Raw genomic sequence first — 18,415 nt, forward strand, 5'->3', positions numbered from 1 at the left:
TTAGTGAACAGTGAACTGAACACATTATTATGAAGCTTATGAACATGAACATGAGTGTCATTCACTCTTACGACAGGTAATGAATACATTTTCCAGCACCCAGTGTAAAAGCCCAAATTATACCCCTTGGCCAGACTATACCCGAAGTTAAAGTGGGCTAGCCTGTTTTACATCCCTAGGTATTATTTTGAGGGTACCCCTGGACATTAGTAAATATCAGAGTAAAGGAAAGCCAAGACGGCAGCTGAAGGCTTGCGTTGTTTGTTGGGCTCCACTATTATCCTTTTTTCCTCCCTTTCTCTGCTAATAATTGTTGCATTAGACTCTGTTTTTAAACAAACCTTCACCTGTATAAGGACGAGACCAAAACAAAGAGGTATTTGGGTTAAAAGCACAGAGATAATGGAGTTGTTTGCTTGCTGCTGGTCTGCTGTTGGCATTTGTTGGTGCCAATCGGACAATGCTTTAACAGGCCTACTGACTTTACAGAAAAACAAAGACTGAAAACAACTGCCTATTTTACATCTATGGATGCAAGGCCCAGATTTAATTCCCTTGGACATGGATACCTTGTAATCTATTCAGTTTTGAAGTTAAATGGAGTCCCCTACAGCTCACCAAACAAACAGAACACTCAGAGGAGAAGCAAGCGGCACGCTCATCATATACTACTGATCCTGATTTTATTATCCAGAGATGTACAACTAAACCCCAGGCCATCTGCTAACAACTGGCAGGTAGGCGGCTAGGAGCGGGTCTTGTTGGAGTGGAATTCTTTGATGGAGCCACGGTCTCAGCAGGAGACGTGCACTTTGGGGCTGTACGTGGATCGATCAGAGGGACGCACTCACTGTTGTGGCCAACCAACGAGATCTTGAAACTTGTCGGAATGGGTTTCCACTCAGAGGGACGTGAGGTGTCTGGTGAGTCCAGGGTGGCACACTTTGCCAGCGTGGTGGCTTTGGCAGGAGCCGTGCGCTTTGGGCCACGTGTGGTCTGAACGGAGGGAAGGACTCGCCTCTGGGCCACTCCAGGCTGACTGCATCGAACGCGCCTGGTGCTGTGGCTGACCAATAAGACCTCATGCTACCAGTCAGGGTGGGCTTAGGCCCAGGGGGTCGCGAGGTGTCCTGCGAGTACTGAGCGGCGACCTCTGCTGGTGTAGTTGACTCAGCTGGGGCCGCGCATGTTGAGTAGGTGCATGGATCGATTGGAGTAACGGACTCATTATTAAGCCTGTCAAGATGGAGTTCTACCCAGAGGGACATGAACTGTCTGGTGAGTCTTAACAACTACACTCTCTCAAACTTTCCATGCCATCAGAACCAGTTATATACACAGAGAACGGGCTCTCTAAATCAAACTGTAAAAAAGGAATCTACGCAACTCAAAAACAACAGGAATTGAGATTTTTCCAGACTGCAAACCATGCAAAGGTGATATGGGACTCAATGTCAAAACCTAAGGGTATCCTGAGAGGACACTTAAACATTCGGAGTATTATACCAAAAGGAGATCAAATCCAATACCTATTGAGAGACTCCAACCTAGATTTTTTAGCTATGAGTGAAACCTGGCTTAATTGTAACACTGCACCCAGCTTGCACTTTTAAATGTAAGGAAATTAATCTGGACCTTGAATGCTTGGTATTATCACCCAAGATTAATTTTTCGGGTGCCTGCACTGCATAGCAGGAATTACTATTCATCGCAACACATACCCCAAACTACCCCTGGAAATTTTTTTATCACTTTTACGTTTTTTTCCGATATCACAGTAAATGTATTGTGAGGTTTTTCAGATTTTACAATGGTTTCTTATCAGCAGATTTCTCGTCAAAGATAAAAGCCACTCTGTCGGTTAGAGTGTGGAGAAGCTGAAAAATAACCTAAAAATTTTCCAAACAAACTGCTACTACTCCCAGAGCGAGCAGTGAATGTACACAATTTGTTCACACAACGTAGGAAAACTTGTAGTGGTCGGATTAAATCAGGTTTGAAAGCCAACAACCCAACACAGCTCACTAACGGGACGTCAAAAGGAAGGGAGAGACAAAAAATTCCCCATTTACTAACCCTACTAACCCAATACAAATTGAGATGACAGATTTCTGGAAATTGGCTGCCGCAAACTTACACAGGGATTTGGGATATGTAGCAGATATTTTTTCAGACAAAAATGATATGGCTGTATTTGCAACGACCTCTCTCTCACCGACGTCATATTTTGACTGACGCTGAGCTGAGCTAAGAGGAGAGGGGGGGAGGAGGGGTGCAGTTGGGCCATTAATTACCATGGCAACATACACTTACGGACGGACACAATGTAAAGTGGTGGATGGGAACCCTTAATTGGCCCTTGTGGCCCCTTAGGTGGAGAGGGCCCTTAATTGGCCCTTGTGGCCAATCGAAGATGCCAGTAAGTAATCAATGGTCCAAGTGGGCCATTGATTGGCCCTTGTGGCCCCTCAGGTGGAGGGTGCCCATAATTGGACCTTGTGGCCAATTGAAAATGACAGTTAGTGATCAGTGGTCCACTTGTGGGCCCTCCGACTTTTCCAATGTAAAGTGATGCCTGGTCCACTATTAATTAAGGGTTAACTGACCCTTTATATTGCCATACTTGCCCTTGTGTCCCCTCAGGTGGCGAGGGCCCTTAATTGGCCCTTGTGGCGACTTAGAGTTGCCAGTAACTAATTAATGACCATTAATTGGCCCTTGTGGCCCTGTGTACAAGTATGCTCACCCCCTCCACCTCATGATATGCATTAGTGGCACCTCAGCGGCAGGCACCCTCCAAAATTTCTGCTGAAATTTTCTAGTTAATATTGTAATCCTGTATAATCCACCATCACATGACATCTCATTTTATCATGACCTAGATTATTCTCTATTATTCATGTGGGTCAGTATGATGTCAGTGTGTATCTTGCCCATGTGCTGATTTCTCTGATGTACTGCTACTGCTGCTGAGTGCTGCATGTTGTTGTCTGTCAGTTTGTGTCTGGTCTGGGTAGCTTGTGAAACTGAAGTACCCTGTTGGGATAAATAAAATTGTTTGAAGTTGAAGTAGATGACTTGTTTAAACTGACAAATTTTTGCTCTGAAACAATCTTTCTTTGAGATTTTAATATAAATCGGTTAGATTAAAGATGCAAACAAAAGCTGAGAACGATACTGTCGAAACATAACTTTCACTAGATGGTAAAAGGACCAACAAGAATTACCTGAGTGAGTAAAACTTTGATTAATTTGATTGCCACAAACAAACCTGAATGAGTCACAAGGACATATAACTTGTTAACTGACCTGTCTGACCATAACCTGACCTTGGTTGTCAGAAAACTAACAAAAAAGCGTCATCCAATATTTATGAATGAGCATAAACAAGAGTATACAGCGATTTCCAATAATAAAATACCAGAATTTGTGGCGCCTCGTGGCTTAGTGGATAGTGGATAGTGGATAGGTCACCATGTACAGTGGCTGTATCCTTGCCCCAGCAGCCGCAGGTTTGAGTCCGGCCTCTGCCCTTTGCTGCATGTCTCCCCCTCTCTGTTTCCCCCTTTCACACTGACACTGTCCTGTCAAGTAAAGGCAATAAAAGCCCAAAAAGATAATCTTTGAAAAATAAAATAAATAAATTACCACAATTTGTAAATTAATTTAATATTATTGACTGGAATGACGTTCTACATTCTAATGATGTAAATATCTGTTGCAACACCTTGATGAAAACACTTACAGAACTGATTGAGAAGTTTAAACATCTTTAAATGCAAGCAAAGAAAAAATATGCTAATGTAACTATTTATTATGTGCCTAATTTGATGCATGTTTTAGGATGTTATGTTTTGTTATATTCTTAGATAGAAAAGCCCAACCAGGGACAGGGTTTGCAAATTAGCCTCGGCCAGAAGTCCTATACGCAACACATCAGTAAATTGTTCTCCAACTTATTACTATGTTCACTGCATTGTCCCTGTCAAATTACCAATAAATAAATAAAACTAGAAAACTTCGGCAAAAATTTTGGAGGGTGCCTGCCGCTGAGGTCCCACTAACGTATGTCACGACGTGGAGGAGGATGGCCATACTTGCACACAGGGTCACAAGGGCCGATTAATGGTCATTAGTTACTTACTGGCACCTCTAAGTTGCCACAAGGGCCAGTTAAGGGCTCCCTCCACCTGACGAGCCACAGGGGCCAATCAATGGCCCACTTGTGGCCCCTCCTTTGGAGGACCCATAAGTGGACCACTGATTACTAAGTGGCATCTTGAATTGGCCACAAGGGCCAATTAAGGGCCCTCTCCACCTGCAGGGCCACTTGTGGTGCAGTAGGACAGTCTGGGGGTACTAATATACGTGTTTAGTGTGTACTAATGCATGTGCCTGCACAGCTTTGCAGTGATTTTAATATAAATCGATTAGATATGGGGGTGTTGCAACGAATAGTAATAGGTTCCTTGCACTGCTACGCAGAGCAGGCACCCTAATAATATAAATTTAGGCTAGGCTATTTCATGCCCCCATGGGCCAGATTATACCCCCAACACTCAGATCCAGGGTTAGAATGGGCTAGAATGTTTTATACCCTGGGTATATTCTGGGCTAGTCCAGTTTATACCCCGGGGTATTATTTAGGTTAGGCTATATCTTGGCCCCTTAGCCAGATTATACTCCCCACATTCAGATACACGAAAATAATCAAGAATATAGTATTCAGTTTTAATTTTATTTCATGTAACCTTATAAACTGTAAACTTTAAACTGTAATAACTTTGTTATAAAAAAACAATCTTCTGTGCACAAAGAACTTTGAACTCAAATAACTACAAGCTCTCGGGACTCTGAAGCAATCTAGACTGCTTAACCTAATTGCAGTGCTAAGATCGAAGTCTACCAAATGCTAACAAGTGTTCAAGCAGTCTGAAAATCACACTGGCAAGTGGCCTCTGCTTCCCAACTAAGCATTACAACATCATCCATGTGTCTCTTCTCTGCTCCCAAAGCAAGCGCAACATATCTAAACGTAACATATTGTAATCAATATATTAGAATAAAATAGAGAGATGTCTACACCATGCTTGCCGAAATCACTGCATGTCAAGAGCAAAATGATTTGTGAGGGGGGGTATAGTCTGGACTAGGGGGCAATAGTCTGGCCTAGCCCAAAATAAACCCCAGGGTATAAACCAGCCTAGGCTATTTTATAAAACATGTTCAGACTATTAACAGTCTATTCAAAAATACTCAATTTCACATCTGCATCAGCACTATCATCCTGCTCATCAGATTTATTACAAGGTGCTAGGTAGATTTATTGTCATTTTTCTTAAACATAGTTTAAGAAGAAATTAAATTAAAGTTTACCCTAAATCCTGCTACATCTTTTTGGCATGGAAGAAGGAGTTGAGGAGTCTCGCCTGGGGAAAGAAGCTGCTCTGTAGTCTGTTGCTTCTGCAGTGGATACTTCTGTATCTTTTTCCGGATGGCGGCACAGTGAACAGACTGTGGCTGGGGTGGCTGCCGTCTTTCAGTATCCTTTGGGCTCTGTGCAGACACCTCACTTCACCGAGGTCGCTAATGCACTGTAAATGGGAACCAGTGATGTTCTGCGCAGTTTTAATCACCCGCTATAGAGCCTTCCTGTCCTGGGCCATGCATGAACCATGCCAGTTCGTAATGTTTCCAGTCAGTATGCTTTTTATTGCTCCTCTGTAGAAGTTAACCAAGATCTTACTCTGGAATTTAGCCCTCCTAAGTTTCCATAGGTAGTAGAGCCTTTTCTGTGCTTTTTAAACCTGGGTGGTGATGAACAAGATAGGTTCTCAGTGACAGTAATTCCAAGGAACCTATAGCTGTTCACCTGCTCCACCTCAGCTCCACCGATGTAGACAGGGTGTGTCTTTGCCTGCTTCTTTCTAAAATCAACAAACAGCTCCTTGGTTTTTACTAACGGTGAGCAGTAGGTTCTTCTCTGTGCACCACTCAACAAGATTGTTGATTTCCTCCCAGTATGAACTCTCATCGTTGTTTGTAATACATCCGATGATGGTGGTGTCATCCGCATACTTCACAGCAGAGTTCTCTTGATGTCTAGGAGTGCAGTCATGGGTGTACAGTGTGAACAGGAGGGGGCTGAGCACACAGCACTGGGGAGCTTCGGTGTTGAGCACTATTGTAGAGGAGGTGTGACTGCCAATTCGAACTCTCTGGGGTCTGCATGTGAGGAAGTCCAGTATCCAGTTACAGAGTGTTGTACTAAAGCCCAGAGTGTTAAGTTTTCCAATCAGCTTCGTGGGAGAGATTGTGTTGAATGCTGAGCTGAAGTCAACAAACAGCATCCTGATGTGGCTGTTTTTATTGCGTGAAGACTAAGTAAAGAGCAGTAGATATGGCACCCTCTGTGGATTTGTTGGTTCTGGAAGCATACTGGTAAGGGTCCAGGCTGGCAGGGATGTTGTCTTTGATGTGCTGGAGAACCATTTTCTCAAAGCACTTCATCAGGATGGGGGTAAGAGCCACAGGGCGGTAATCATCAAGACTAGACACAGCGGAATTTTTAGGTATGATATTTTTTAGGTGTGATATTTGAATGTGAGGGAGAAATGACTGTTAGCACATAAAAGCTGTAACTTTAAATAATCCTGAGTAACAAACTAATATCCAAACAGGATTTCGATTAGGACATACAGAAAACCTCTGTAAATGCTGTTTGATCTGGACTGAATCAATGGGGAAATGAAGCAGTGTGTGTGTGTGTGTGTGTGTGTGTGTGTGTGTGTCTGTCAGAGGGAGGACACAGAGACAAACTCAGGGTTTTTAAGAGAAAACCAAGAAGGGTCTATCCGCAGGCATGCAGACAGCGGTTCTCCATCGTTTCAGGACCGCAGATCTAGGACGCTCGTTTTTCGTACATGTTCATTGTTTGGCTTTAGAATATGGGCTCTATATTCACTTGACACATGTCGAAGATGGACTGTAAACAGAGTGTAAGTACTGAATAGGAATAAAGTTTGTTTAAAATGTCACACACAAATATTGGGGAATTGAACAGCAAAATGAACAACATCTAGCCACACGGCATTGTGTAACTAACCGTAACCCAATCACATTAATTGTTGATTTAGTAACTATAATGTTAATTATGTTAATTCTATCCAGTACATACATTTCCAAAGATAAAAGTGTGTCATGATCCTTCTTAAGTTACCAGCATACAGCAGAAAGACATTTTTAAACTCGATTCACTCTTATTAACATTGATTCAATTTGTAAATGTGTAACCATGACTGGAATATAGCTTACATACAATGGGTATAGTATGTGGTAAGTAATATTTTGGTGGTACTTGTTAAGTAATATTTTGGTGGAAAAAGGCTTTAAAGTATCCTCCTGTATATTGCGTTTATCCAATTCACTAGGTAGTGCTGATGCAAAAAATGAAGGGTCCTATATTGGTCGACAGTCCTGAAACAACGGTCCTGAAAGCCTGCAGATAGATACTATTGAAAAAAACTGCCAGCAAGCAGGTGATTTTCACAGAGACAGTTACTGCAGTTACTCATTCAGAGTTCAAGTTCCCTCTATTTAATGAACTGAAAACTCAAAGTTGCCCTCATCTCAGGGTTAACCTACCAAGTTTTCACTGAACCTGCTGACTGAAACAGGGCCCATTCCAAACCACTGCGGTCAAACCAGAGGCAGCTGCCTCCCCACTCTGAAGTTAGTTTTAGGTTGAATATTCCACTGACATTTATTGTCTTCTGAGTTTCTGTTTCACCAGATGCTAAGCTCAGGATGGTAAGCTCATTTTTAGTGTTAGAAAGGCTGAAAAAGACAGACCATGTGCTGTCTGACAGTAGCTATGAGGAGTTTAGTAAAGGGTCAATTGTTTAGGACAGACTCAGATTCAGTAAGGTTTAGCAGCATCAGCTGATGTTGGTACATTTGAAGTCAAAGTCAGAAATGGTGAGATCATCTGTTCACTTTTTAACACGTGCAGGAAACTGAGCAGGTTCGAATCTAGCAACAGATGATGGCTTTAGAGGAAATCTAATACAATGATTAATCTGTGATGTATACGGCAGTACGTAGTTACCTTATCTTTGAAGTCAGTGTGGTTCTGGAGAATAGCTCGTTGGTAAGTCCCTGTCCGAACGTAGTCCTGCATCATGTTCTGTTGCTGGGAGAGGTAGCCATAAAACTGCAGACAAGAAAATATGAACATATTGATGAGGTTTTCTGTAATCTATATTACGGATGTCCACATCTGATCTCAAACATCAGATTGGGGGGCAATCAAGCAATTTTTGACTGCTCAGGATCGGGAATATTTAGCTTAAAGAACGATCTGATCCTTTGTTTTAAGTCAGCTGTCACACGTGTTTTTACTTTCATGCAGAGCAATATAGAGCACACTCTGGCAACTTTGCTTCATTCAACTGTCTGTCTCTCTACTCAGCTGAACTTAAAGCAGCAGCTGAGCCCTACCCACCTCTAAACACAACACACCATAAAGAAAAACGCAGTATTTACCAAAGTTAGTTTATATACCAAAGTTTTGAAATCTCATTTCATTTCAGCTCAGTCACAGTCTCGTGTTTTGCATTTTCTGGTGTAGGGTAGGTCTGCAAGCAAAAATCCAACATTGCTTATCTATTACTGAAGCATAATACAATAATAAAGATGTGCAGATGACAAAAATAAACACTCAACATAATACAGGTCATCCAGGTTACTGAGACATGGCAGCAACAAACACTGGCGCCTAATGGGACAGACATTGCCTTGAGACAAGACTAAAGGGACATGCATATACATTATCATAACCAGAGGTTTAAATGATAATTCAAATGTCATGAAATGTTACACAATGATGCAATGAGCTTTATTTTGAAAAAAGGGCCACAGGAAGTGGCATCATTTCACTGTGTAGTTTTACTGTGGCGCAAGCAAGAGCAGCAAGACAGAAACAGACAACAGGAAAGCCTGACAGAAAGAGAGAGAAAGAGGACAGAGAAAGGTACCTAAGCAATGCTAGGTTTGATGCTTTTATGTTTAAACATGCCTGCCAACATTAACATTAGGCTGTGAAAAAGAGGGTGATTGTCTGGGACCCAAACATTAACATTAATGTTAACAATGCATAACGTTAAAGTTGGGTTGTCAAGTTTTACGTTTCAGATAACGTTACATTATGAATAAATGGCATGACATGTCAGGTAATGTTCAGTAGTAAAATTCTGTTTAGATAAGGAGATGTTCAATATTATGTGTTCATCTTGATGTTATGCACTTTTAAGGGAAATACATTATACTGATACTATGTTAATGGTGGCTAGTATAATATTTAAATGTTACAGCCTGCATGATACTCATTCTCAATCATATTAGACAAGGGGACAGGCAGGAAGTAGTGGAGGAAAGCAGAGTGGCTGGGACTCCCTGTGACATAAACTCTACAGATACACACACAGCTACAAACTCAACCATCACAGTTGCTCAGTTGTTTCGTTCCAATACCTTCATAAAATAGGTGCCCTTTAGAATGAGATTGGGACATGCCTAAAGACTGCAATCTTTTAATGATTGATCATGCAGCCCCAAATGGTTTGCATGGACAGGGAATGTCTTCATGAGACCAGCATCAGAGTTTTTTTCCTTTGAAATGAGAACATAGGGTTTCATTTTCAGAGAACTAGTGTGTACTTCTTGAGCTGGACTGTAATTGTACATTTCTAATGTTTAATGGGCCTAAAGTGCTGAATTACACTTTTACAATATACATAATGCAAAAGGTACCAGGAGCCAACTTTTCATTTGTCATTCTAATAACAAATGTGAAGCTTGAAATAGGCTGCCAGGAACAACATCATCATGAGAGGAATTATTTAAGGACAACATTTTGTCATTAATTAAAAAAATAAGTCAGGAAAGAGCCTGAGGTCTACTTTATAAACTTCCATCACAAGCTTTGTTTGTTTGAGAGCTGGGGTAAAGTATATGTATGTATGTGTATGTGTGTGTGTGTGTGTGTGTGTGTGTGTGTGTGTGTGTGTGTGTGTGTGTGTGTGTGTGTGTGTGCGTGCGTGCGTGCGTGCGTTCCTCTCACCTGGAAGTACTGTACAGCAGAGGAGTCCTCTGTCCTTTCACTGAAGACTGAGCGCTCACTGACATGTCCACGACTGTTCTTCAGGAGGTTATAAAATGACTGAAAGTCTGAGGTGGCACATAAACACACAAACATGAACAGTTATATTTCAGACTTTACACTGGGCACTACATTACACAGCAATACACACACATAGCAGTGAAGTGGTGTAGGAAAAGGATACTTCACTTCCTTTAGGCACTGTTTCCCAAAGCTCTCTTTGGTTGCATTTACACTGCAGGTCTCAATGCCCCATTCCGACTTAGTGCCTATATCCGATGTTTTATTATACCTACTTTCAAGTGACCCATATCTGATGTGCTTGCACTCACTGTCACTGACTTGTCGGAAACTTAGGAAGGCTAAATTCCACAGCAAGATCTTGGTTAACTTCTACAGAGGAGCAATAGAAAGAACACTGACTGGAAACATCACCAACTGGCATGGTTCGCACACAGCATAGGACAGGAAGGCTCTACAGCGGGTGATTAAAACTGCCCAGAACATCACTGGTTCCCATTTACAGAGTATCAATGACCTCAGTAAAGTGAGGTGTCTGCCCAGAGCCCAAAAGATACTGAAAGACAGGAGCCACCCCAACCACAGTCTATTCACCCTGCTGTCATCTGGAAAAAGATACAGAAGTATTCACTGCAGAGCCGCCAGACTACAGAGCAGCTTCTTTCCCCAGGCTGTGAGACTCCTCAACTCCTCCTTCTATGCCAAAAAGATGTAGCAGGATTTAGGATCAACTTTAATTTAATTTCTTCTTAAACCATGTTAAAGAAAAATGACAATAAATCTACCTTGTACCACGTATAAACTTGGAGGCGCCATCATAAACTTACTTAGACTAACCTAAATGATAATTGGGGATATGTGTAATGAATGTAATTATCATTGTTTTAATTTAGCTCACATTTGAGCCATTATTTCCATGTTAAGGATCTTTTGATTTTATCTTGAATTGTGCATCAATTTTTCATGTCTGTTTAAATGTGAGAGCTGTTAATTAATCAATTCAAATCAAATCAAGCCATTAATCTGTCTGACGTTTTATAATGATGATTGTGGTATCCCCCTGAGGGTGGTTTAAAGGTACATGTGATGAACTACTGGTATGGGCGTTATAAATAGCCAAGTTTGCGCGTAATGGTTGCGCGCAATGACAGCTGTTCTGTTGAAGATCCTCACTGGTGTGAGACAATTTGTAAAACTGAACTTGGTCTTTGCCATACGTCTATTTCTCATCGACAGGTCTAATGAGCGGTGAAGCAGGCACAAATATCGGCATTCAAACTGACTTAAGGGTGTTTCTACATCAATTTATGGCTTACTGAGGGAGTGGACACAAGGCTCATGCATGTGTGTGCACCTTCACAAAGCTTGATCCAGCAGCAGTCAGCAGGTCATAGCGCACGCCCCCATTGCTCTTGTTCACTCACATTAGTTTACCTTGTACTCTTTTCTTCCGATGGGACTGACCCCGGTATGATCGGTTTGTATTTCTGTTCTGTTTACAGACAGCATCTTTCTTTTCATGGGCAGACTTGCTGACATTTTTAAAAACTGTGCATCTGAGTCTCTGTAACCATAGCAACCTTGGGGCAGGCCTGCCTCAACCTTGGGGAAGGCCTTTCATTCAGTGTTAGTCTCTCCTGCAGCTTCTGACTGATTTAATATTTTTCCGCTATATCACGTGAAACTCTTTTGGTTTTATCATTCTCATGTCTTAACAAGCATGTGAAACATAGTCTATGAGTTAGAGTACGGTTTGTTAAGAAATATGGGACAAATTGTGTCCTGTTTTGGTTCAATAGTGCAACCAGCCAACTTGGTTTGTAAACCTGCTCTCCCATTGTGGTGGAGATTTGCTCTTAAACTGATTTGCCGAGACTTACTCTTCCCCCCATGGACTCAAAAGGCAGGTAACCTCGGTATTACTCCACTGGCCGATGTCAGCCATTGTTTTCCCTATTTGACAGTCTATGCAGCCCCAAGCTTTCACTGTTTAGGTTTTAATTTTTTGCAGGTGTGTTGTTGTGGCAGACACTGTGTCTTTTTTTTAATGACGTGCAACTGGCAATGACAGGGTATATCTGATCTGTCTGCTTACACTGCAGTCGCATTGGCAAGGCCTGATTCGGATCTGAGGATATCCAATTCCATGTGCTTTTTTTCTACTTACACAGTCATGACACGTATCTGAACTGGGACACATGGGAGGAAAAATCGGAATTGGGTGACTTGAACCATGTAGTGTAAATGCAGCCTTTGAGTACAACTAGACCTGCTTGTTTGAGATCTGTCCCTGCTGCAACATAGCTGAATGAAATGATCAGGGAGCAACTTCATGAGTTCTTAACATGTTGATCATTTGGATCAGCTGTGTTGCAGGAGGGAGACATCTAGACCATGCAGGACAAGTGGTACTTGAGGAGGGAACAGGGAAAAGCTGGTTTAGAGAATTCTCTTCGGTCATGTGTTTCATGCTCTGCTTGTATGAGTCATTTTAAAAAATCATGTTCAACAAGGTCATGAGCTGTTCAGAGGTCAGCCCTACTGTGGTGATGCATGACAGGTTTTCTGTGACTCTCTTAAAGATATTGGTATATGACATCTGTTCAATCAGGCAGAGTGAGAACAGCTGTACTTCATCAGAGACCGGACACTGTCAGGTCTGCCACTTACTTTTTAACATTTCCAGCCAACTTGTTTCAAAACAAGACACTGTGCCTTAAATATGCACTTGATGGCTGCTTAACTGCACTGTCACGATCAGAGACTCAAAGATGGATGGACACAAAGTGAGGTTGTATTTATTACTAGGTATGACACATTCTTTTGATTGATGTGATGCCCTTTTGTGAGCCTGCCAGGTGTGGACACTAGAGCCCGACCGATATATCGGTTTACAGATACAGTATTATCGGCTGATATGAGCCTTTCACGGACATATTGGAGCATACCGGTATCGGCGTATATTTCTACCAATATACACAGATTAAAAAAAACTGTTTTTTTACAGACCATATAAGGCAGAAAACTATGCTTGGGGTTGGGGTGGTTTAGAAATGGTCTCATTGTATAGTTTGTCCTGCACAGTGCACTTTGACTCCATTGTTCACACTACTCTCAGCACTCTTAAGCACATGTAAGCAGAAAGCGTCACAGCGGAGCAGACAGTGGAGCAGTCAGTCAAGGGTGTTTTCAAGGTAAGCCACATTGAAATATTACTGTTAAGTTAATAAACAATGGCCCTATTATTTTGCAGATGAACAAGACAATCTAAGGTCTCCCGGTGACGGGATGAGAGGACTACTGATGTGCCAACTTCATTGCTATTTAGCGGCTTTTTGGGCCCTTTCGATGGCGTTGTATTTAAAAAGCAACAAGAGACACATTTAGCTTATTAAGATCATCATGGAACAAGGAGGAAATACACTGTCATTTATTACCATGTTTGCTGCTTTCAGTAACCATAGAAGCGGCTGTCAGGCCACCGTCTCTCCTCTCTCTGTCCTCCTGCACCTGTGTGTGTGTGTGTGTGTGTGTGTGTGTGTGTGTGTGTGTGTGTGTCAGACAGACAAGAGGACATGTTGCTGCTTTCTGACATTTTGGGGGAATGTTCTACTCTGTAGTTCCACTTTAAGTCAAACAGAATACTCCTCCACCCTCCTCTGTCCCCAATGAGAGGGTTTTTAGCACAATAGGGAACATTTATGAGAACAAGAGGAGCTCCCTGGAAGGTGCAAATTCTGAGAAGCTGCTTCTTGTTTTACAACCTGCCCCTAATTGACTGGCAGTATTAAAATAGTCAGCAATTGACTGATACTGCACAGCAGTGATGCTTATTTAGCTATTTATTTTATTGTATTTCTTCTTTATTTAAATGGTCAGCAAAAACCATACAGTACTGCTCCTCAAGACCCAAGCCAAGCTCCCATGGCTAAGTGAAGGCTAAATGAAGGAGCTTAGCACCGAAGTTAGCAAGCCAAGTTAGACTCCAAAGTTAAGATGGACTGTTCAGGTGGACCAGCTGCTCTCATTGAAGTGACAGTCTAAGTCACTCCAAAACTTATAATAATAGAGAATTGTCTGTCTGATGAGTCTCTCCTGAGTTACTAAGGCAATTAGAGATGCTAAATCAAAAATTATTTTGCTGTTAGTAGTCTTGTAATTGTCATTTAATATTAAATTACTAAGTTGGTTTTGGTTTAATTTATAGAGTGAATTTATTAATGCTTTTTATTTATCTATATGCATATATTTAAGTGTAAACTGTTAACTATACGTTGTATGTACTGTGTAACTTGTCAACAGGAATGACATTTTTTTGATACACTGGTGTTTCCAGTATAATGTTACTTCACCATTTCTTAAACAGCAACCAGCTGCCTCTGGACTGCTGAATACCAGCTGGCAGCATCTTTGTTGTCTATCTGAAGCACAGTGAGCACTGATCTGCAAGGCAGTGACCCCCAGCTTTGCAGCCTCTCATATCTGCTCCTCCAACAGCCAATCAGTGGCCAAACAACAACAAAGACTGGATTTGTACCGGGGAACATCTTCATCACCAACAGAGCCAGTTAGTAAATCCAGGGGAAAAGTCTTTACCTCAGAGAAACTCGCTTACTCTTAGTGCTTACTCGTTGTTGTTTAATTGTTGTTATCGTCTCGGTTACTGATCTGACTTCACTTTTTACTGTTTATCCTGCTTACTCCCTCCATCTGAAAACGCCCATATCTGTTTACTGCATTATGCTTATTGCATTATGCTAACTCCGTTGCCTCTCCGGAGCATTCCTGCTCCCTTGTTTCCTAGTTTGCCCGGATCCTGGCTACAACCTTGGCTGCTCATGGTGATAGCTGTGCTGGTGCTGTGGCCATGCCTTTATTTGTGCTCATGCTGTGGCTGCACTGCTACTGTACCCCCAGCTTGCCTTGATCCTGGTCTTGGTTTTGCCACTACTGTGGTCCTGTCTGAAGCTACACCTGTGTTGTGGGTCCTGGTTGCGCCGATGCCGTGATCGTGCTTGACGCAAAACTCCACTGCCATTATTATGAGCCACGCCTCCACTATACACACAGGACTTCTACCAACACCCACAATATTATCATAGAGTGCAGGCATAAAGTTCAGACTGAGACAGAGAGAGAAACAGAATGTTTTGTGGCTTTGTATGATACAAACAATTAAAGGGCACCTGTATCAGTCTCTACCTCTGTCCCAAATCAGTTTTAGCTAATAGTCATCAGCATTAAACTGAGTCAGCATGACTGTCCTCTGGCAAATGATTACAGAACCTACTTGTCCCAGAATAAACATCCTCAGTCATTTCTGTCTCCTTGATCTAACTTTTACCAAAAGACCACATTACCCACATAGCTGTGTGTTACCAGTGGATTAAGCGTCCACTTACCAGTGAACTTAATCAGAAATGCTAGAATGGAAAAATCAGAACCTTGATGTAGCTGCAAGAGGTCTTTTAAAAACTTTGTTGAGCAAGCATTTTTACAGGACCTCGTATATGTCCGCAATCTCTCTTTCACAAATCTCACCCCAGATGCTGAAGTAGAACTGTGATGCTTTCTGTCTGTTTTAACTCCTTAGCAAGTTAATGAGAAGGCTTAGGCTTAAAAATAGATGTAACCCTTGGTTTAATCATGACTTAGGTGAGATTTTATACGGTAACAAAGCTTGTGCACTGGCTAGACCCACTGCTGGTGATGTGAACTAGCAAACTTTCATTAATAAATGCACTTTCATGGGGGACTAAACTGACATACTATTTTAAAAATCTGAAAGTGGTAACAACTTTTTTCAATCTTGTAAAAGGTATTACTTACTGCTCTCTCCCTCCAAAAGTTTTGAATGAGATTTGTAATGCTTTGAATGATCATTTTATCAAATCAATAGGGCTGAGGCAATGCGTCGACCTAATTGATTACATCAATATGTCGATTCACGTAACGTGCGTCGACGCCTCGCACCGTTTCACACAGTGCGCATAATGAGAGCGTGAGCAGCGCCGGGCGTGTTTTTTTTTTTTGTGGTTTTGTTTTGTTTTGGTGCTCGTGTATCAAGTTAGAGCGCAGCCACAGAACATCTAGAGAAACAGTGGCTCGCGTTTGTTGACTCTACCACTTTATACCGTAGTTTAAAGTCTATCTCTCTGTCACAGAGATGAGGAAATACAATGATGTTTTACCTTAACTTCCTTGCTTCCCTTTCAAAACAAAAGCTATCTGACTGTGTCTCTGTGGACAGAATGCCATCAGTTGCCGATACAATGCATTTTAATTTGAAACATTTACAAGATGGGGTTGTCAGTTGTGCAGGAGCTTCTATAACTTCATAAATGAGTGGAATATGTGCTTATAAAAATACAGCACTCATATCAGCAGGCTGCTATATGCATCAAGGCCCAGTTAAGGCTGGTCTATTTTGATGCAGAAAGAATTGACTAGTTATAATTATTTCTGTGAAAAGTTATAGCATTATTCAAATTGCACTAATTTTACTGTAAGATGTTTGTTGGACTGCTAGATTTGAGGTTTTTTACTGTAACAAAGAGTAACTGTTTTGTTAGGTGACTTGAATTTTACATTGTTTTATTGATTTTGCAACTGGATTGCTAAATGTAGATTGCACTACATTCCTTTAACATGAGTGGAACAAGCTCTTGCATTAATTTTATTTTCAAGAGACTTCATATCAGACTGTAAAACACAGATTACCAGTTAAGACTGGGCTATTTTTTGTTGGAGAATAATGCCCTGCAGTGTATGACTACAGGGCATTTTTAAAATGTTATTTTCAGTGAGTTTGTTGTTATATTTATTGAGTAATAAAAAAATAATAGTTAGATCAATTAAAAAAATAATCAATAGATTAATTGATAAAAAAAATAATTGTTAGGTTCAGCCCTACAAATCAACTCTCCATTTTGTCAACTTAATGGCATAGATGAGAAACTACGACTCATGGTAATGTCTCTATCTCAGAAGAAGAGGGGATCTTTTTTCCAGGAAAGATATATTTCTCATTTAATTCAATTAACCATTCTAAAGGTTATAATGCTTTGTGTGATTCCAAGGCCATGAAAAGCTTCTGGAAGGCATATCAGTTAAACCCTTATCTTTTTTTGGGGGGCATTTTTGCCTTTATTAGATAGGACAGATCAACAGCATGAAAGGGTGAGAGAGAGGGGGTGACATGCAGCAATCTTTTGTATAGAAACAGCTCCGTACTTTGTCCACAGCTCTTTAAGTCACTGTCAATCTGGGTTTAAAGCTGGCCATCACACTGCAACAGCAGTAATTGGAGTTGTAAACCACAGAGTTTTTGAGGCTGGGTTTCACCACGGATTTCCTGATTCAATTTGATTCTGATTCAAAAGGCCACAGTTGAATTTGATTTCTGATTTGATTCAATGCAATATTGTTTTGAATAGGGACATTCCTGCTAGAATTAAACTTAAATAGAGGGAGATTTTTTTCAAGAACGTTTAAAAAAAAAAAGTCAAAATAATAATAATAAAAGAAACAACAGCTTTTATATCGTAGGGAGGGTTTATGTTTAGGAGGGCTCCAGTGTGTCATCCAGCCTGAAAAAAATTCTGGATGCAGAAATGGTCAAATTTAACACTCTATTCAGTACTACAATTCCCAGTCCTTTCACATATTTAACAAGTAACAAGTATTTAACAAGTACAATTAGTTTAAAAAAGAACATCTTCTGAGCACATTTTTTTGCACATTAATATGGTGTTTGTGTGTTATATACAGCATTATTATTTTGATTACTATATTGTTTGTGAAGTCGTTTCATAAGGACAGAGAAAAGCATTGACAGTTTCCATGGTACTGCACATGTGTATGCAGTCTCTTGATGGGAATGGGTTGGGGTGTTTGCGTGTACCTGCAGGTGAGGAAAACTGCAGCAGGACGCTGTTGCAGCCAAGTGTGATGATAAATGACTGCTTCCCCACGCGGCTGCACTCTGTCTCCCTGGAAACCGAACACTTGAACACACTTGCCTCCTCTCCTACAAAGAAATAGTTAGGACAACATGAGACATGCTTGCATAGAGCCACTTAAATTTTAAAATAAAAACTGTGCCAAATGCATGATCATATCACACCAGTCTTAGCCTTCCTGCACTGGCTACTTGTCCGTTTCAGGATTGCTTTTAAGATTTTATTGTTTGTCTTTAAAATACTAAATGGTCTGGCCCCTCAGTATCTTGTTGAG

At 41.2% G+C, this 18,415-nt stretch overlaps 1 protein-coding gene across 1 annotated transcript in view; it reads right to left on the reverse strand.

Annotated features, from left to right (window-relative positions):
• The window catches only part of carm1 (coactivator-associated arginine methyltransferase 1), a 55,307-nt gene that overhangs the window by 22,687 nt on the left and 14,205 nt on the right, over positions 1-18,415 (reverse strand). The window contains exons 2-4 of the mRNA XM_042504478.1: positions 18,084-18,209; positions 10,121-10,227; positions 8,108-8,212 (exon numbers count right to left, since the gene is read on the reverse strand). Of these exons, the coding sequence (XP_042360412.1) occupies positions 8,108-8,212; positions 10,121-10,227; positions 18,084-18,209 (338 nt within the window). The remainder of the gene's footprint in view (positions 1-8,107; positions 8,213-10,120; positions 10,228-18,083; positions 18,210-18,415) is intronic.

This window comes from Plectropomus leopardus, chromosome 17 (assembly GCF_008729295.1).
Source record: "Plectropomus leopardus isolate mb chromosome 17, YSFRI_Pleo_2.0, whole genome shotgun sequence".
Classification (NCBI taxonomy): domain Eukaryota; kingdom Metazoa; phylum Chordata; class Actinopteri; order Perciformes; family Serranidae; genus Plectropomus; species Plectropomus leopardus.